We start from the raw sequence: 21,223 nt of genomic DNA, 5'->3' as shown, positions 1-21,223 counted from the left end.
CGATCTTTTGCTTCACAGGACAGAGGAACAAGAGGCATCACCAGTTCGAATTGTATGACAAGCAGGGAGGAGCTCATTGTGATTTTAAAGGCCGAAGGTAAACTGGGTGAAAGTGATGATGACACATTTTAACAAAATAGGCTTCCCTACTCTAAGAAAAAGAGGAAGAAAAAGCACGCCTGCATGGCCAACTACAGATTGCATTGTTATGAAGAAATAGTTAAGCTAGCTTTAATCAAGGTAGTCTGGGTACTAAAAGCAGGCTCATCATAAGAGCATGCCATTCTGTATGAGTTAATTAACCTCCTTTCTGTATGGGCCAGGCCTGAGCTCAGTCATTTAAAGCTAACCTAGATATTCTACAGAGAACAATAGACTATTTTTAATTAAACATACAATAGCAAGCTATCTTTATGTGAACAAAAGGCAGCAGAGGAAGCTGAAGTAGACTGTGTTAACATCACATTAAGAGCTCCTCAAGGACTTGAAAAAAAAGTCACAATAAGAGGATATAACTGAAGAGTAACATAAAAGCATATGAATAAAAAAATAAAATTACAAAGTCTACTGAACAAAATGAGTGACAAGTAAAAAGGGGTATAAAGGGCAACAAGAAAACGTCCAGGAAATATATTCAAAGTTCCCAGATACTTAGTTAACTGTATCTTCCTCTAGAATTTAGAGAAAGAATGGATTAAAGAGTATTGAGATTACATATATTCCGGTTAATAGGACCTGAAAAATTTTACTTAGCAATACAGCAAAATAATCTCTGAAGTGCTAAAATACTATTTACATCCAAGGCAACTAGACAAGCATAGGGTGTGTCTACCTAAGGAAAGCGGATCCAAAGCTGTCTGGATTAATTTTGATACCGAGGGATATTCTAGAAGTAATTCCATTATGAAAAGGTCAACAGAAATAAAACCAGAATCTCTCACACTTATCTAATGTCAGTTTTTTACAATCAATTTCACTAATTCAGCAGCAAAGGAGAAAGAGTAAGTATCATAGATCTTGAGTTTCATCTAAGTTAGACATTGTCCCATAGCAATTTTCTTAAAACAAAAAGCAAAGGAAATACAGTTTTTGTTAAACCACCAACCAAATGGCATGCTGCTTGCAAAAATCAAACTTGGAGAGCATTTGCAGTGAGATCCCATAAGGATCTGTTGTCCTTTCAGTTCTATTCAGTGTTTCCATTAGTGCTCTGAAAGGGGAGCTAGAAAGCAGAATCAGATTTCAAAACTAGTTTCATAGCTTGGATAAATGTCTAGAGTTAGCAGGATGGATTCATCTGGCTAAGACAAGATATTGCACCTGAAATGAACTCAAACATAAAAACTAAAATGAGAACTAGATGGCGATTTGTTAAAAACAAAAAAAAAGGTTCTGAGCAGAATTTTCTGTCACAAGAGAAATAGAATATTCTTTCTGGGATGTTATTTATAGATGTTCCTCTTGTGTAATACACGGAACTTAATTACTGCACTGGTGCTTTAACTGGACTGCTGTAAGGGCCCCTACACCTTAAGATAAAGCCAAGAGTCATACTGGAAAGAAGCCAGAGAAAAGAATAAAAAATAAATCATTTACCAGTGCAGCATAGGAGGAAAGAGAAACAAATTGTTTAGTCAGTTAGAAGATGATACACATATTTACACATCCAAATAACTGTATGAATAAACATATGTATATTTCCACACACATATTCACTAATGCCTAGGTGAAGAAAATAGCAAATATTGTCCATTTCCATTGGGAATATGACAACAAGGAATGAAGCAAAGATAATTCAGGTTGGACATTGGACAAATATTAAGAAATGCTGTTAAGACATTTGTACAAGCTACATGCAAGTGTTGCAGATTTCCTTCAATCTGGTGCTTTTACTAACCAGTTAGACAAACAGTTCTTATGGATGGCATCACTTGTTTTCAAATTGTGATCATCACCTCTCTAAATTCTGTTGAACTACTCCTAAGAGGTCCCTGAAAGACAATAAACAAATGCAAACCTCCTGCTAGCATATACAACACTTTTCAGATTCGAGTTTATGGGGCCACAGATTGAAAGTGTTTGAGTAACACTGATCAACATTTACCTGATTCAGCCTCAGAACAGAGATTTAACTAGGCAACCTCTTGAGGCCTACAAGCCTTTAATTCTTTTATGTGAAAAATTACATCCCCCTGTGAATCAATCCTTTTACTTCTAAAAATGCATTACTTTTCTACCTCACAAGAGATGGTGTCAGTAAACACATGACGAATTGTTCAGACACAATGGTGGCTGTATTAACTGTTTCATATGAACTAAGGGGTTTTATTTATCTCCCCCTTCCACAGAAGTTTTTTTTTTTAGGTTTTCAACACCTGGCAGAGCTTCACTCCCTGCCCGGGCAGCATCTGCCACATGCCCGATGGGTAGAAGGAACTCTCACTACGACGGCATTGCATTTGCAGTTTTTATAGAAATGATAGAAAACAAGACACCTTCTCTAGGTAGCAGAGCGTCCCTCCCTCCCCCCGCACGCAAAGCCCGATGTCGCCCCAGGCACGAAGCTCCCGAGCTGGGAGGCCGGGCCCTGCCCTTGCCCCTGGCCCCCCGGGGCCGCCCTTCCACACCCCGCCCCCGCGTGCCCTGGACACGGGTGGCACCTCCGAGCTCGCAACAATAAAAACAAAACGACAGAAGCTTTGAGGACGGGGCTAGAGGGGGGGGGGTGTGGTCGGGCGGCTGCGTTGCCGTGGAGCGGGTTCCCCCCGAGGCAAGCGGGCGGCCCCGGGCCCCGCAGGCCCTGAAGGGCCGCAGAGGCGCCGGAGCCCCAGCGAGGGCGCAGAGCCCTCGGTGCCGGCTGGCTCCCGTCCCCGGCTGCTTGTGCTGCCTTCCCCCGCCTCTCCGGCGGGATAAACTGGGCGGGCGCCCCCGGCCGGGCCCGCCAGACCGGCTGCTCGCCTGCGGCAGCGGGCCGACCGGCTCTCCCCGCCTCCCTGAGGCGCGGCCTGGCCTGGCCTGGCCTGGCCTGCTGCGGCGGCGGCACTTGGGCCGGCCGGCTCCATGGCTTTCATCCGCAGGCGGCGGCTGGAGCGGGAGCTGTACTCCAAGGAGAGGTGAGCGGCCCTGCCCCGGCAACCCCGGCCACCCCCGCCCGGCCTCGGCTCCCGAGGCGGGGGGTAGGGGCGCGTCCCGCGGGGCTGAGCCGGCCTAGCCCGCCCACTCGCCGGCGAGAGGGCCCCGGTGCATCGGCCTCCATCCGCCCTCCTCTCCCTCCTCCCCGGTCTGCCCCTCCGCCGCGGCGGAGGCGGGGGAGCCGCTGGGCGCGGAGGCGGCGGGCCGAGGGGGCAGCTGGCCCCGCTGGGGCGCCGGGATCGGGGGACAGCTGCCGTGCTGGGCATCGCCCTCCTGGTTGTCACTGGTTTAATCAGGTGGCGAATGATTCCCCGGGGCTAAGACCGAAAACGTTGTAGAACAGACTCGGGGAAATGTCAGTGGTACTTGCATAAAATGCGTGAGAGTAGTAGTGCTTGTAGATTTTTGTTTATTTGCTTTTCCTCAGTTGTGTTAATGGTATGGAGTTACAGCTGTGCTTCAATGTAGATGAAGATGTTTGGGGTGTTGTTTGGTTTTTTTTCTACAATTATATTCGGTGTATTGTCAGCCCTTAAATTACAGACTCTGTGACACCTCTTTAAAGTGTTAAATGCAATTTCCCCGTGCCAGCTTTCTGACTGTGATCTCTATTTTGTGTTCCTGTGGCTAACTAAACATACAGGAAAGGTTTGTTACACGTGCTTGAGCATGTCCTGAGTTTAATCTCTTGTTTTCAGCTAGCGTCCTGCATTATTTTAGGTGGCTCGTTTGCATCTGGCTTGTCACAGTGTTTCAGACCTATTTGCATTCTTAATATCACCATGTAGGAACTTTCTGTAAGGTGGCAGCAGTAGATCAGTGTGGGCCAGGCAGTGGAAAGACAGGGGTGCCTTCTGGGGGGTGGTGGGGGTGCCGGGCTCCGTGACTTGCCTCCCACTGCAGGAACCAGGGATCCACGCAGGCACAGGGGTCCCACAGCAGGCACGGGGGTCCCACAGCAGGCTGTTCCAGGCGGGTCCCGTGCAAACTCCTGATGCTGCTGGTTACGCAGCGCTGTTTATTGTTGATGAGAAAACCACATGACAAAGAGCTTGGCTCACTTTGTCCATATAAATTCTGATTCGTAGCTATTTAGCCTGTAAAGCTACTACAGCTTTTGAAATGTTTTCAAAGTACAGACGTTCTGCGTTGCTTTTTGCCTCGTGTATCTTCGTGTTGCTTTCGGGGGCTGCTGTGGTTTCAGTTGGGTACCGAGGGCCTGCAAGGGGAGTGGACAAACTTCCTGTGTAGAAGAAAAAGAGGAGTTCGTATAATTTTGAAGTAAGCCATCTTAAGTATAGGAAAACCTAAAAGGAAAAGCTAGAAGAATCGCTGGATAAGCTCTGTTAAGGATTTATTGTAAACAGTCCGTGTGTGTGTGTCCCTTTTTTTTTTTTTTTTTTTTTTTTTTTTAAGCTGAGAAACAGGCCAAAACTCATCAGACTTGTCCCAAAGAACCCAAGTGGGATCTAAATCTCTTCAGAAAAGCTCTGAAAACAAACCCAACCTATGTCTGTCAGTATTACTGATCTGGAGTTACTGAGAGTCTCTAATGAGAAAAATTTGTTCGTATTTGGAAGCATTTTAGAATCTTATTATAATGAGTTTGTAATTTGAGTACTTCATGAAAGTTGAGTCTTGTTCTCATTTGCACTTTTCCTATCTAAATATTTGCAAACTCGGTTCTCTGATTGTTCCCCTTGCCTAACAATTGATATTTGCGTAAAATAAATTTGTATATATTTTGTATGCTGTGTTAGGTCTTTTCTGCTCCCTCCCTTCCTGTCCTTTTCTGAATTAGGAAATCTTAATAACATTTATGTGATTAAAAAGATTTGGGGCTCTGAAATAGCAAATGAGAAATGTTTGATTTTTGTCTCCTGTTTTCCTTATAGTCCTACCTTAAAACAGCAGCAAAAAAAACCCAGCTCTTTATTGCTTCATCGAAGGGAGAGCCGTTCAGAGCTTTTCTCTTTCCCTTCTTGCTGGACAGTTGTTGCAGAAACACCAGCTTCTGCTTCAAGACGTCTCTTGATTCACCTGATCTTGGTGAAGATACATCCTGATGATATGACTAGAACCTTTTGAAACTTTGTGGCAACTACATTTCATGTGTGATTTGGTTTTCTGTTTGTTTGTGATTTTTTTGTAGATTGCATTCTACAAAAAATGTGAGCTATAAAAGTTCTTGCTAAGAGTCCTGTGGAACTTAGGATAGAAGTTGATCTTGCATAGTTGCTTTGGGAGGAAGGAAGATCAGACTGGTTTTAAGTGATCTGAAAAATATATTTCCTCTTAACTAGTTGGACCACTTTAATATCTGGTTACATAAACTTACTTTTCTGACTGTATGCCATTTTCTAGAACACAAACAAACAAAAACCACAGGAAAATACTGAAATTACAGGTGTGTACACACTGAGAACAAAGGGAGTGGGTTTTACTTTACATTTGATAGAACAAATCTGTGTTCCTGCTTAGCAGGTTTCATTCTGGCTGGAATTTTCTCTTCAAATTCATCTCTATTTTATCTCTATTTCATCTGTGTTCATATCTGTTTTCGTTTTCCCCATGTGCTCAGAGTAAAGAAAGCTAAGTTATTATATCCCTTTTTAATTACTACTGTGTGCAGGCTTACCCGATCTATTCAATCCCTAAAATATTCAGCATTCATGAGCAGGAATCCTTTTTTACAAACTGTTTTAGTTACAAAAAATTTGAATTAAATGATGTGATGTTTGACTCAGGTTGTTTCTTTATAAACGGAGTTCTCAGTTCTGTTGGCAGTGTGCCCAAACAAGACCAAGTCTGACACTCAATACAGAGGCTCTTCATATAATAGTTCTGCTGCTTTGTCTTTGTTGCTGCTTGGCTTTCTTTTCAAGGGGTTTATCACTTCTGCTGGGAACATCACTCACAAGAAGCAACCTACTGGCAGCATGTAGGTCCTGGGGGTGGGCCTTTTGTCTGAGTGTTGCTTGGGCATTTGGGTATTTTATTTTATTTTTTTCATCTCTAGCCTTATCTTACTCTGTTGAAAAAGTATACATAATGAAGATTTTTATTCAAACATCAGTAAATGAGTCCCACACCTGGCCTATAGATACTTTTCTCTTCTTAGAAGGAGGTTTGATTCCAGGATTGGTTTTACATAGCTGTGGGCTGTTTGCTTATTTGGGCTGGCCAGCTTTTTCATCCCTGGCTATGTCATTCAGTACCAGCCCAAGTAATTGTGCAAGGTATGTCAGATAAACCACTTGAAATCCTTGTGTCCCTGTAGGTTTCCAGTGTGTACTTTTCTGATTAAGTGATGGAAATAATAAAAATTCAATCACAGATTAGGAATTTAAAACAGGATTAGTGGGGTACCTTCTCTGCTGGGTGGTATAGATGGGATTTTGCCAAGACACAAATAAGGTCCCTTCACATTGATTCCTGTGGCTGATTTGAACAAGTCTGGTGCCCTGGTTGTTAGGCAGGTGACACTGGTATATACAATCAGTTGTGGATTTGTTGGGATTTTGGTTCCCTCCCCCCCCACCTCCCCATGTTATTGAGTCTCAGATGAGATGTTTTTGAACTGAAATATACAGAAGGACATGCACATCAAGCAAAGTAACAGTAAAATTCTCGAGTAGACTAAGCCTGATACAATACACTCTTTCTTTGGAGGATATTTTGTAGCATCTTGGAAGGATTTATAAACTCCAGGTTTTAGCTGGTAAAGTATGATTAGCTTCTTTGCTGCATACTCTGAACAATGCTAGGGAAGTTCAGGTGTCATTTGGGTTTGCAAACCTCGTATATAGAAGATTACATCATTTGAGGTGAAGTTTTGCAAGTGTTTTCCTGCTGCTTAGGATGGTGCCTAGTTTTCCAATGAGTCTTGGGTGTGTTCTTGACTCATTGCTCAGCCTTTTTCTGAGTGGCAATTAAATGGGAGCTTTTTGAAAAAGGCAAAAATAAACAAGACACTTTCAACTTTGTATTTAGAAAAGAGCAAGCAGAGTTCTTCACTGCTTTGTTCATTTACCAGTCTTATTGTGGTAACCTTAGCTTTCTGCTGCTGTACCTTCTGTTCTTGGCAAGGTGCCTGTTATTTTTTTTTTTTTTAATAATTTATTTTTTATTTTTGTTTGTTTCTTGAAACTGCTTCTCAAACTAATGCTAGTTCCCTTCATAAGAAAATACCTTCCACATCACCTCCATATAATTTTTTTAGATTTTCTTAATATAATTTTTCTGGGAAAATACAAGAACAAGAATTGGAAAAAAGTCTTCAAGCAAAATTATATTAACATGGTTTAACTTACCTCTCAGGTGTAGTTGCTTTCCTTTTAAGCTCCAACAGCTCTGTCATACACTATTAAAAGATAAACTCTTTACTTAACCAGGTTCTGTACTTTTCTAACACTGGGTGGGAGCTGAAAATGTTCCAACACAGAAGCTTTTAGGGTCTTCATCAAAGTTTTCTGGCAGATGGGTGTTACCAATTTATACTACTTATGTACAGCTTCCTCCCTACCCTCCCAACATGCTCTCCCAGATGGACTGACACAGCTGTGTTTGAACAGTTTTCCTTGTATTTCAGACCTGCAAAAATCCTTGTGTTCTTTAAAGTTGTCTGTTTTTTTCCAACTCTATGACTTGTTACAGAGTTCCCTTTCCTAGTGTATTCTTCTCCACAGCCCTCCACAGTTTTTTCTGCTGGTGATTTCAGATATACCATGTGCCTTAAACCAGAGGTGTAACTGCTTAAATGCCCTTCCACCCATCCTAAAGCTCAAGGCTGTGGTGCTACCAATGGTGGCAGTGATGATACCAGTGGATGTCATCCTAAAGTGAAACTGCCTCTTTCTCAGCATCTCTGATAGCAGAGCTGCTGTACAGGCTTGCTGCTTTCCAAGGGGTACGGTCTCATTCTTGAACACCTTGATCTTTGCCCTGACCCCTTCCCATTGTACTGACTTTAGTACTTCTTGTTCCTTTCCATGGACCAACTCAGGTCACTAAGCTGTGCAGAACCGTTCTGAGGAAACTCCACAGCTCTGAATATAAACTTGTTTTCTGATCTGTCTGCTAATTATAGCTTCTTCAGTTGGAAGTGAATTGTCTCCTCAACTCCAAGTAATTTTTTAATAATTGCTAGTTGGTAGGCTCAGCTGGAAGCTGCTGAAGCTTCCCCCCCCCCCCCCCGCCAAGTTCCAGTTTTCAAATTATCACATATATTAAGTAAATATCCTCTTCTCAGAAGTTTTCTGCAATCTTGTTTGCTATTGGGGAGACTTTGAAGATAAAGATCATGCTGTTAAGAAGCTATATTATAAGTCATTGAACATCTTTCAAACTCTTACAAGTACTTTCATCGCATTTCTCCTTTTCTTTAAAATCTTGCTTGATTTGTCTGTGTCATTTTTTGAGTAATAGGTTGCTTTTTAAAAAGTAGTCTAGTATGTCAAGTTCAATATACAAAATAAAATGGTAAATGATCCTTGAAGACATGACTGTGGTTTAGTGACTTCATCAGTCTGTTGTGAGCCATTAAGTAGCATGCTGACCACAAAATTTGTGAACAAAACCTGTGAAATGTGCCTTTATTGGGAAACTGACATAAAAATATCCTGTAATACACTGTAAGGTGTGGGATTTATTGCTTAATTTCAAAGGATTTTGCACCATCAGATATTTGAGTTGCTTTCCAAGAGAAGATACAGCATTACCTTTTTCTAAGTAGATTTTTACTAAATGCTAGTTAAATAATTTATACTTAAGAAGTTTCAAATAACATTTGGGTTATACATCTTGAAAATGGATTAAAATGAGCCACCAGCCGATGCTAAGAAAAATATCAAACTTTATCCTTTTGTGTTTCCCTGAAATGGAATAATTTGGGGGTTTTTTATTCAATTATTACTGTATTATAGAAATACGAGGTTTGAGAGTAGCAGGCACATACACAAGATCCTTTCCTTTTTTATTAAGGACACAAGTGTTTACATTAGAACCAGAACTGTTTTTCTAGCTAATTCTAGCTAATTCTAACTGTTTTAACTAGCTCTTGCTAATAAGTTAAAAGAACATGTTTTTATTATTATTTTTAAATTTTAGATATGATAGCATTGTTGTATATTTTCCTGTTCATACTTATGGGGAAAAACGTTTATATTTGTTTATAGGCTTCTTCTCTGTTTTTTGTTGGGTGTTGTTTTGGTTTTTTTGGAAAACCAGTTGCATTATTGAAGTTGTCCAGCCCTTCTCACTGGAACACCAGCTTGTCTGACTAATTGCAGAGGTTGATTTTTTTGATGTCTTGTGGTCAGACTTGAAGGCAAAGGAGGGTAGACTGGCAACAGATTTGCTTAGTCTTACTTGATTTGGCATTGACTTTTTTATCCAGCTGTTCTTCAGGGATAAGTCATGGGCTTACAGTGTCTCCTGTTCGTTACACAGTATGGGGAACAATACAGCTGCTCAATGGCTTAAGACTGAAATATGGGTCTCTACTGCAAATTTAATCAGTTTCTCCTATGGGGTATCGTACATACCTTTCCTACTGGCTGGTTTGTTAGGTTTGGGGTGTTTTCAGTGTTTGTTTTTTATTTCTGTTGTGCGGAAGAATTAAATAACTATGTTTAGCGCTATGCCAAGCATGCTTACAAGTTCCTACTATGGGACTATACAGCAGTTATTATAAATTTTGTATGTCAGTCAGCTGGGTATCATGAGTGTCTATGGAATACCTTCGCTCTTAGGAAGACAATCAACCTAAAGTCCAGCTGCTTAGTTATGTATTGAAGATCTCCATTGCTTTAATCATATAGCTATTGGGATTGATTTCCTATTTTTTTCAGAGCTTCACAACATTGTGTGTGGCTACTGATGCAAAATACCAAAGACTGATCTGTTCCTTTGCTATCTGTGGATACCTGTTAGACCTCCTGGCAAGCCTGAAGTATCATCCTGTGCAGTGGTGGTTCTCCAGAGGGACCCTGTTGATATAATAACTATCAGTGGCTCTACTTATTTACATCAAGGAAGCCTGTTCTGTGAAGATAAAAAGCTCTGTCTGTACTCTAGTAACGTGGTGAAATGACTTTTCCTTTTTTGACAACTTTGTGGATCATTTACATAGACAAATGAAATTTAATTATGCAGTCAGGACTGATATATAAGTAGAGAAATTCAAGATACCGTTTTTCATAATCTTCAGGTTTTGTAATTGTCAGTAACTTGAACTGGTCTAGATTTGTTAGCCAAACATAACCAGTGGTCGAGATGTAAGTTTAAGAGTTTTGATTCCACTTGTGGTATTGTAACTAGGACTTGAAAACTTATTTGTAGAACAAAGGCAAAGAGGGACTATTCTTGTGAGCAACTGATTAGAACAGCAAGAGAAAATAAATGCAGAGCTCCATGGAGCTGGAGCACTCTGGCAGCATCATAAAAAAGAATTAAACATAAGCTTGATCTGTGTACACAAGCAGTTGGACTCCAGTAAAAAGACCAGCAATACTTCTTCTTAGCTTACAGTGCTCTTTTGTCCTGGTGAAAAAGCAAACAATGACATTATGGAGCTTGAGGGATGCCGTGTGGCCAAGAAAGGTGGAATTTTAAAAGGTACAGTGATTTTTGGGACAGAATCTTTGAGTAGGTACTTCAGAAGGTTAGAGACTGGGATTGTATTTGTGGAGATGTGATGTCTGTCTCTGTCTGCCTGCAGAAGTGACTCATTGCAGCCTGAAACTACAGAAAAATGTGGTCAGAGTAAATGAACTTGCAAGTAGGAGAGCAGCGACAAGTACAGAAATGCTTGGAAGAGGCTGCAGAACCTTCTGGAGAGCTCTGTGGAGAGCCCAGAGGGAAAGATAAAATACGGAAAATGCACCTGCCCTGTACAACATACAATGTTTGGACAAAAATGCTGTAACAGCAACCAGTGGTACAATGCTTTCTTGGGACAGCACAGCTGACATCAGAAAGTGAGCATGAGATGACAGTGTAGGAGGTTGTTTGTGCTCAGCAAGCAGTTCTACAGCAAGGCTGTCTCTGTAAAACTGGATAGTTAGTAGACATGGAAGAGACACAGAGACTAATAGCAAAACGGTAAAGTGGATACTGCTGATAAATATTTTATTTAAAAAGGAATAAACCTGCAGTTTCCCACAGTACCTAGTTAGCCTGTATGAAGAGTTTACATTGTGGTTTTGCATGTACCTTGTACGTTATTTTTTGACGAAGTCATCTGATGCAGCAGGTTTAAGGATGATGCTAGGGGAGGTGTACCTCAAATCTTTGCTGGTAGCCCACAGCTTCTGATTTTGGGAAGATGAATCAATGCCTAAGGTATAAAGGTTGAGTATAAAGATGCAACTGCTTCTAGTGGATGGTTATCCTGAAAAATTTGAAAGACAGTTCTATTGTGTTATGTGTTTTATCTTATGTAAGCATGATGTAGTTATTGTGAATAACAGAGTAAATGTTTTAATGTAAAAACATGGATTGACTTGAACATATGGATTCCTACATTTACCAAAAACTTAAAAGGAAAGTCCAGTAATTTACAGTGCTGACAAGTGAATTTGGAAAGAGTAAAAATGTGAGGAGTTTGTTGAAAGATTAGGTGGAAACAAAGGAAAGAGCTAAAGAATGAAGAATTTCAGGGATTAGTTTTATCGACCAGGTGTCGATAAAATTACCTGTAAGAAAAATTGTAGGACTATGAACATCATTGCTATGAATCTGATTGTTCCCTATGTTAATAGTGCCTGTTACCTGATGAAATAGAGTGGAAGGGTATTTTTCAAACATATCTGGGTATTACCTTTGTTATTAACTTTTAAAATTTAAATATTTTGGCTTGTGGACAATAAGCTGAATTTATGTTTGTATGTACTAGAAAGAAAAAAATTGTGATGGGGAATTGCTCTTTATGTATCCAAGGACAGCTTTATTGAGAAGTTTTCAATTAGAATGTGATAGCACTTGATAGATCTGAGTTTGCAAAATCCCAGAAATCTTAAGTTTATCCCAGATGATTTCAACTGGATGTTGTGTTGAAAAATGGGATTTAATGGTAACTGCATGGAAGCTTTTATGGTTTCATACTCTTCTTTCCCCTTAACATGCAGAGTGTTCTGGTGATGCTTTTGTTTTTCCTTAAATGACAGAGCTAGACCTTCAGTTTTAGCTTTGTGAAAGTGAGTGATCAAAGTAAATATGAAAATAGTTATTTGTTTTTTTCAAAGGCAGCAAGGCCTCAGAAAGTTGGAAATTCAGTTTACACCTGTTGATAGGATATGTTGTCATAGGTGGGAGTAAGTTTGAAGAATAGACTTCTATGAGAAACAGAAGACAACTGAAGTTATGTCTTCTAAGAAGGAATGTGTAAAGGCAAGGTCCCTAAAACGCCGTTGAAACTATAGAGGTTTTCAAGAACTGTACAGTAACAGCAGCTGGAATAGAGGCTGAAGAGACTGAGATTTTGGTTGAATTTTCTTAAGGAGTCATATGGGATATACTGTCCTTATTAATGTTTTCCTGACATTTTTAACATTTAACATTTTCACATCAGTTGTTTCTTAATGGCATAATAAAATACATGTTTTCAGTGGAGGAGAGGTAAAGAGAATGCTGTTTTGAGAAAGTAGCAGAGCATTAGGATGAAGTCTCTTGAATACACAAGCATTTTTGAGTACATGGACTCATGGTTACTTGTACTTACTGTAAACATTTATTATGTTCTGTTTAATGTAACACAGACACATATCTTATGTGAATAAGATGTATTTTCCAATAAGGTGTCTTTTCTATTGTGAAATAGGCTTTCTTAACAAGCAAACTATTCAATACATTCAGTTCTTTTTGTGAACTCTCGACATACTTATTTCTATTTGAATACTGCTCTGGGGACACGAGGTTTGTTAGCATTGTCAGGAACGTTTCTGGTGGAGCACATCACAAACGTGCTACAAAAAGCTCAAAGTGTGGATTTGAATAAATATTAAGTACTTCTGCAGACCGGGCCAGCACCGCATACAAACAAGCAGTTTTTCCTACGGAAGCTGTCGTTCTTTCCTAGTGAAGATGCATTTCTGCTTCTCCTGCTGTGCGAGAAGGCACTGCCATTCCCCACAGCTGAGACACATATGTGACTGTGAGCTCCCCGTTAGTAAAGTTGATGAGTTCTAATCACTTCCAGCAGTTTTTTAAGTTAAGTTGTTAGAGAATGCAGTTTCATGTTGTATCTCATCTAGCCTATTTGCGTGTACCTCGTACCAACACTGGTATTGCTATGATTCTGCAATTAAATACCTTAAACTTTTATATAATAAAAGTTTATAAAATTCATATAATATATAGTATTAACTTTTATTGTGGGGTTGTTGTTTTGTTATTTTTGGTTGGTTGGTTTGGGTTTTGTTTGTGGGTTTTTTTATAAATAATTTTTATTTCTTTTTAGGTTTTCACTGCTTCTTCTTAACCTGGAAGAATATTACTTTGAACAGCACACAGCTAATCATATTATAAATAACGGTTGCAGAGATGAAAGGTACAAAACTTTTACGTATGTTGATTTACTGGAGTCATTCTGGTCTCATGTATCTTTAGCATATATACAATTACTTTCTTTTTTATTGTACCTTTTAGAAAATTCAGAGGGTCTCTAAAAATCTGTTCAAAGTCAATAATTTTTGAACCTGATGATAATACCCAACCCATTATCAAGGTAAGCAGTGCAACCTTAAAATTTCTAGGTAACTTGAGATTCTCTTTTAAAACCTTTTAAGAATGAGTATGTATTCTTAAATCCTGCTGCAGATACCACTAAGAGACTGCATTAGTATAAAGGCCCCAGAAGAAAATGAAACAAATAAGCCTTTCACACGGTATGTGAATTTGAGTTGCTGTATGTAGAGTCTTTAACTCTTTTTAAAGCTGAAACACCCATCTCTTCAAATATCTTATTTACATTTTAGGGATACAGCTGGAAGGATTTCTGTTTTATGTAATCAGGTAAGACCCACATATAACCAGTTCTTTATGTATAAATAAGAGAACTTACATTCTTTAATGGTGTCTCATAGGGTGGGGGTTAACTGGAAATGAAACTAATTAGATTCAAAGATTTAGTATTAATGTGGAGCTGTTGATGCTGGAAATTTCATGCTGTTAATGACTTCATTAAATCATTAATTTGATAATGTGAACTTTTTGCACTGTGCATTTTATAACGGAGCTTAGGGCAATTTTAGAATTGAATGAAAGAGAAGAGACTGAAATTAAACTAGTTATTAATCATCTTTGTCTTGCTGTGTTGCTTTCTCCTACTTTCTGCAGCATGTACTTGTAATGGCAAAGCCATCTTGATCCTTGCAGTTCAGCTTTGTGAAAACATTGGACAATAAAAAAAAATCAGTAGCTGTACTGAAATATTTGGTTCAAGTTCAATCATGAGTTAATCATTAACTTGGATATGTTCATATTTAACGTTATCCAAGGGAAGATACTTCGAACTTTGATAAATTACAGGTGATAGGTGTTGCAAAGCTGAAAAAGTTTCCAAAAAATGTTCGTGTTTTCATTTCAGGAAAGAACAGAGATGAGGTGGGAAATATCCTTTTGAACATTCTAGCATCTTTGTAAAATCTGTCTTTAACAGTATCTAAAATTGATAGCCTTATTTAGTAGAGTACTCTTGCAATAAAAAACAAAGTTAAGCATTTAATATTATCTATGCTGGAGAAGTTTGCAAACTGTGGTGAAGTGCTTGGTATATTTCATTTCATCCTGAAAGTGCTTCTGTGAAGAGTATTGTGTAGTTGAGGTTTTTGTGTTGGCAGTTTGTGTATCATTTCTAAAAAAGGTATTTACAACTGTTGCATGCAGTTGTTCCACCATACATAATTAATATATGTTCTGAAGAACAGATGTTTATAAAAATATTTCATAGGAAGGGAGAATTAACTTTTTAAATGGCAAGTGTGGTTAGCACTGTCCAATCCCTGCTGCTCCCATGTCTAGCTTGCCTGTCATCCTGGGGATCATAGAAACATAGAATTAAAGTTGGAAAAGACCTCTAAGATCAATGGGGCAACCTCTGGGGGAACATCCTGAAATAGTTGGGCAGCAAAAGTGTTGGTATTTTGTATAAAAGGGGTAGGGAGTTTTGAGCATAAAGTAGTCTCTATTTGTACTTCTGACAAATCACCTTTTAATTATAAATATTTTGTATATGTAGAATTTCTTCCTTGTAGGAAACTGCATGTAGGGTATAATTGGAACATCTTAAACAAGTTTGCCTTTTATTCAGGCTCAAAAAATAAACGCATAGCTGGGTAAGAAGCTTTGCTTCACATAACAGGCAACTTAGAAACTAATGGCTATAAAATACAGCAAACAGAAGTAATAATTGGAGAATTATATTCAGTTATCTCTAGATAAAACTGGGGGAAAATTCTCCAGAATAGGAAATTAGTACAGTGTGCTAAAGTTTTTTGCTCAACTTCCATTTGTTGGATTTTTTTGGTATTGTCTACTTTTTTTGACGTAATTTGGGGCTCTCAATGTAAAGAAATGTTTATCACACAGAAGAACAAACTGAGCGTAAAGCAGGAATCTCTGATTCTTATTCTCATTTGGCCTGTTACAAGTTGGTACAAGCTGATGTCAGGTCAAAGGCACTGATTGCCATTATTTTTTAGTGTAGCACTTAGAGAGGCGTACTGATCTTGAAAACTTCTAAGCACACCACTCACTTTCTTCTCGCTGGAAGGTGCTGTCAGTGGTCATGTGGTGAAGGTGTCTGTTGGTGCTCTGTTGTCACCCACTGGGAAGTGGGGAAGGCTGTAGATGCCAGCCAGAAGGCTTCTGGCTAGAGGGTGATACAGCATCTATTCTTGCAAGCTTAGTATTTGCTCTAGGTTTGAGGCAGCTGCCACAATGCCTTGGAGTGTATAGCTGCTGGCGTGCTTGCCATAGGAAACAAATTGAAGAACTGGAAAAGGCCCTTTGATCAGCCAAGTCTCTTGGACCATGAAGTAGAAGACAGTTGGTAGTGCATTCCAGTGTGTCTTGTGCAGTTAACAAATGTAGAGTCTTACACTCAGGCCTGAGCTTTAGCAGGTTGGAGCCTCCCCTAGCAAAAAAGCAAACCCACAAGTTATTCCTGAGTTATCTTTCACACAGCACATGATACCTAAAAAACAATGTGCTAGCAGTCAAGTCTTTCTGTAAGAAGTGTGAGAATGTTCTGAAGAAGGAGAATAGTTTCATGTGGGCTTTGGGGAGGGAAGATCCTCTCAGATGTATGAATAGCATCAGAGAAACAAAATTGTTAATAAAAAAAAAAAAAGCTGTTGTATGAGAGAGAAATTGGGTGTTCATGGAGGTTGGAACTGGAAGCGAAATGTTTGGCATTGGACAAAGGGGTTAATTTGAGAATCAGCAGTTAAATTGCCTCTGTGGGGTAATTCCCGTCAGGATAGAACCCTGAGGGCATGAATCATCAGAAGAAAAAAGGGGGAGGATCCTTCCCTTGATTGTGATTGTACTGATGGCTCTGTGTGTTGGCTTTAATCTTTAAACTCCTTGAAGGTCATGCGATCAGAATAAAAACCCACTAATAAACTAAATAAGTAAGTAAGCCTCTGAACTAAATTGGACACTTGCCCCTCTTGCAATTAGCTGCTATAAAAGGTCATTGTTTTTCTGCAGTTTGTCTGGGGTAGCTAAAGCAGGATATTGCAACCCAGTGTTTTGCTTGCTTAAACAGTGTTCTTTAGCTTTGTGTTCATCAGTACATCTGATTTATTTTATTGTATTTCAAGCATTGAAACTAACATCTCTTACTCTCTCAGGTTTTTCTCATTAAAGAAAGAAACGTTATTGCACCCTATAAAACAATAAGAGTAAGTATATATTTTTTTGCTATTCGTAGCAAACTAATATTTTGCAAGGATTTAGGTTCTTATTTCTGAAAGAGTAAGGTAATTATCATTTGAGGAATATGATAATAAAAGAAAAAAGTAGTTGTGCATATTGATAAAACAAGTGTCTGAATTCTTCCACAATGGGTTTATGATATTTCTTGGAGGACATGCTGCAGAGCGGACACTTGCAATTTACCTTGGTGTGCAGCTCTATGGGCTCAAGAGTCAGAGCTGACTGTTGGCTGCTAGTATTCAGTGGGTACTGCATCCTGGCTAAACAGCTTCTCCTCAGTTCTGCTCACACCTGAGATGAGAGATTGCTAATTTATGTTTCCTAGCTGATTACTTCACAGTTCAAAGAAATGGCAGAAAAGGCTGCTCACAGCAGAAGTCAGAGCTTACTTCTGGTTGCTTTCTGTTGAGGGGGTGGGTCTGCTCTGATTCTGAGCCTGGAGGCTTCAAAACACAGAAGTAAAGGTTTTTCACCTGGAATTTGAGGTGGGTTAAGAGAAACACAAAACGAAAACACAGAGTCATTAAACACCAGGTTTTCCCAATAGTTGAAACAGACAGAATTATATTTTGCAACGTATTTGTTCAAGTAAGAAATTTTAAGAATAATGGAGTCCGTAAATTTGCATTAATGTAATGAACAGCAAAGAGGCAAGAGATGACTGCTTTGGGTTTGTTTTGTGATTTAATTGGTCTTTAAACTAGGATTTTAAATTTTTTTTGTTGTTTACTTTATGCCATTAATTCTTCCGGTGTGGAATCTGTTTTCCCTTTGAGTCTTTGTTTTCCCTTTCTAGTCGTGTTTTGCATCCATTTGCAAGACTTACTAAGTATCATACAAATATCTTACCACGTTGCCAACACAGTGAAAAAGAAAATAATGAAAAGGGCTGTTTGGAAGGCTTTTCACTTTATTTTCTCCTGAGTCACGATTCATTCATACCTTGAACATTCCTGACAGTTAAACATTACAATTTACTTCACAAAAGTGTAGCAATGTTTCTGCATATTAAAACAAGAAATCTAGGTTGACTTCAATAATTTCAGATTTTTTTCTGTTGCTTCTTAATATCTTGTACTTGAATCGTTGCCAGTTCCAGATGCATCACTGGGTGCTGAAATTTGGTAGTATATTTTATCTTCCATCTCTTGCATCTATTGTTTCAGATCAGTTATAAAATACTGAGCTGATGCCTTTGCATGTGGCTGGAGAGCTACAGAAAGAGCTGCTCACAATAGCTTTTACATTGGTGGCAGTAAGCAATCCTTGCAGACTATCCACTAGGATTTCTGAGAGCTGTGCTTTCCCTGTTGAAGGAAAATGATGCTCTGGGTGAAATGTTACAAGGCTTTTATCTAAAATACTACTGAATTTCTTGTTTCCCTTAATGCCAGCTGTGTTTACTTCTTTGAAGTTTGCTTTCGTCTTGGATTGCTCTCATTTCAGCTAAAATCACACATGTAATACTGAAGCTCATCTAGATTTCCATATCTTCTTTCCTTCAGTTTTAAATTAATCCAAGTGATCCATGTCTTGTTGTAGTCATACTGATCAGTTTTATTATTTTGAAGTCTTATCCTGAGAAATTACAGAACGCTACAGAAATGTGTTGAAACAATTTTATACTACCATCAGGGGACATCAAGGGATCCTTTGCTATATATGAGTTATGTCTAAGAATTAATATTAGTTGATCCATGGACATACTTTTAATAAACTTAAGTCAAAACCAGAAGTGTGTACTATGAAATAACACTTAGCTGATATTTTCAGCTCAAAACTGTGTAGAGGAGAATGATAACTTTTATAGCCGAGACTTTAAAGATTTGATGGGTATGTATCTTGTCTCTAAAAGATGTGCAGTAGCTGCTTAAATGTAACACAGCATTTACTAGTTCTGTATTTACTTATGTTTACCTGATATTAAAATAGAGCAGGTACTAGTTCTTCATTTCCTGATATTTACACTCTGTTATTCTATTCAGTTTGAAGCTATTAGGTTGCATTGTCTTAAATAACAGACTAAATACTGCACAAAGAGCTTACCACAAGGAAAATAGCATTTGTAAAGAAAAAAAAGCACAACAAAAACCAAACAGGTTTAACATCTACCTTTGGAATGTTTCAGGTATGCTGCAGCCTTTGAAAGCATATTTTGACCAGGTTTTAGAGTATTTTGGCTATATTTGTTTTGGGTTTGTTTTTCATTGTTGTTTTGGATATTATTTTTTTTTGTTCTATTGTTTGGGCTTTTTTACTGGGCCTTATTTTAAACTCATTTGTATTAAATTCATTTTTGATTTTAGGGTAAAACAGAACACTTATTCCAACTGGATGTTGCTGGGAAACTAGGAGATGTTGTGCAGACTCTGCATCAGGTATGTGGTTAATTGCTATTGTTACGTGCATCACAGCATCTTTTTAGTCTTTAATGGAGAGCTTTCTTTAAATATATCCTCAAAGTAAAATCTTGAAGTATCTGCTTTTAAAATGCAGCAGTTGAACACAGCATCTAGTTCTGACAGCTGTTGTAATCTACACATATTAGCTTTTACTGTGTATGGTGTGGTAGTATATAGACAAAGTAATGAGGTGACAGTAGCAATGAACAAACATGTCCTACCTTAAAAAGAAATAATAATAGCTCTTTTAGTGCTCTGTCACCAAGAATGCTAAAGCCCTCCCAGTTTCTATTGACTTCTGAGCTGTGTGGGAGATCTCTGTGCTGTTTCACTTAAAGCTCATTGTTCTTTAGCTTTACAGGGCTTCTTGTCTAGATAAGATGGGAGATCAAGCTGCCATGGTAATTATCTGATTATTTATGACATCACTGTTTAATAATGAAATTGATACTACTGTTTAATAATGAAATTCTTATTGCCTTTGAATCATAGACCATGTGAACTTTTTTCTCCCCCACATTAGATAACTGCTATATTGCAATCGCGCTTGGCTAGAACTTCATTTGATAAAAACAGGTATCTTTCTAATCACTTTCTACGGGGAAATTACTTTCAGCTTGTTGGTTGATTACTGCATCAGTACTTAATAGGTGCTTTTGGGGGCAGCATAAGCTCTCTAATTCAGACAATTAGCTTCTTTGTATTCTAAACCATCTGGAATGGAAAACAGGAAACTCTGTGTTGTGAAGATGATAGTGTTAATTTTTTTATTTCTCTGCAAACTGTTCTGTTTATCTATGAATTTGTTGCAAATTGGGCATCAGTATATGCCAAATAAAGGTCTGTATAGAAAAGCTAACTGGCTTACTGCTCAGACTGGTGCAGAATGTATCAATTTTCCTTTCTGGAGTGCCTATTAAACTAAAGGTCTTAACAAAGAATTTTCTTAATGTCTAAAATAGGCTAAGTGAACTCCCCATTCTGATGTCCCGAGGTTATATGCTAACCTAAAACCTTTCTAAAGAGTATTGGGTAGGTCTACCTAAAAAAGAGCTGGAGGTAAACTTACTCCCTTTTTTCACTTGTAGATTTCAAAGCATTTCTGAAACGCAGCAAATGGAATGTAAAGCAGAAATGGTGACACCACTGGTGACTAATCCAGGGCATGTGTGTGTTACTGATGCTAACTTGTACTTCCAGCCTCTTAATGGATATCCTGTAAGTGCCTCATAGATGGTCTTGCATTCGATGTGAGCACACTGCCCCTCTAGTGGACAGTTTTCATTTTCTGTATTATTCCTCCTAAATGCACATGGACTATTTTCAGTTACAGTCCAAAACTCCTTAGTGTTCCTTTGATCTGTGCTGCTCTGCCGCATTTAATGCATCTCTACTTCTGAGGCTTTATTCTATGCTAACTTGCTTGAAGTTGACCTCCTGCTGCCAAAGCACAAAATGTCCTTTGCTCATTCACTATTAATGTTTAAAGATCACTTTTTTGTTACATTTCGTTTAAGATAAATTTCATAATCTTACTGTGTGATGCTCTTCTGACCTAATGAGAGCTTAATATACATTTAGTTTATACTGAAAGATCTTAAACAGGTTTTCTGTTAAGCTTAACATTTCTTTCTCCAGGGGAAAACTGAGTGCATGTCGCAGACTGCTTTAGAACTTTGTCACAGAAATAGCAGCGATAGTCTTAGCAAAGACACTGATATGCTAAAAGTACGTCCAGACACGGAAAA

The 21,223-nt window shown here is 38.7% G+C and overlaps 1 protein-coding gene across 2 annotated transcripts in view; it reads left to right on the top strand.

Moving 5' to 3' along the window:
* The first annotated feature begins 2,972 nt into the window (after positions 1-2,972).
* Positions 2,973-21,223, top strand: part of NSMAF (neutral sphingomyelinase activation associated factor) — a 38,050-nt gene continuing 19,799 nt past the window's right edge. Inside the window, exons 1-10 of one of the 2 annotated variants that reach the window (XM_051612739.1) lie at positions 2,973-3,113; positions 13,592-13,681; positions 13,780-13,858; positions 13,951-14,018; positions 14,109-14,145; positions 16,989-17,039; positions 19,380-19,451; positions 19,829-19,876; positions 19,999-20,051; positions 20,564-20,693. In XM_051612739.1, the coding sequence (XP_051468699.1) occupies positions 3,061-3,113; positions 13,592-13,681; positions 13,780-13,858; positions 13,951-14,018; positions 14,109-14,145; positions 16,989-17,039; positions 19,380-19,451; positions 19,829-19,876; positions 19,999-20,051; positions 20,564-20,693 (681 nt within the window). In that variant the 5' untranslated portion in view covers positions 2,973-3,060. Of the gene's footprint in view, positions 3,114-10,699; positions 10,750-13,591; positions 13,682-13,779; positions 13,859-13,950; positions 14,019-14,108; positions 14,146-16,988; positions 17,040-19,379; positions 19,452-19,828; positions 19,877-19,998; positions 20,052-20,563; positions 20,694-21,223 lie in introns of those variants that run through there. The other variant, XM_051612740.1, reaches the window with a different exon arrangement.

This window comes from Apus apus, chromosome 2 (assembly GCF_020740795.1).
Source record: "Apus apus isolate bApuApu2 chromosome 2, bApuApu2.pri.cur, whole genome shotgun sequence".
In the NCBI taxonomy this organism is placed as follows: domain Eukaryota; kingdom Metazoa; phylum Chordata; class Aves; order Apodiformes; family Apodidae; genus Apus; species Apus apus.
Note: the sequence above shows the minus strand (reverse complement) of the source record. Positions and strands in the feature narration are given on the sequence as shown.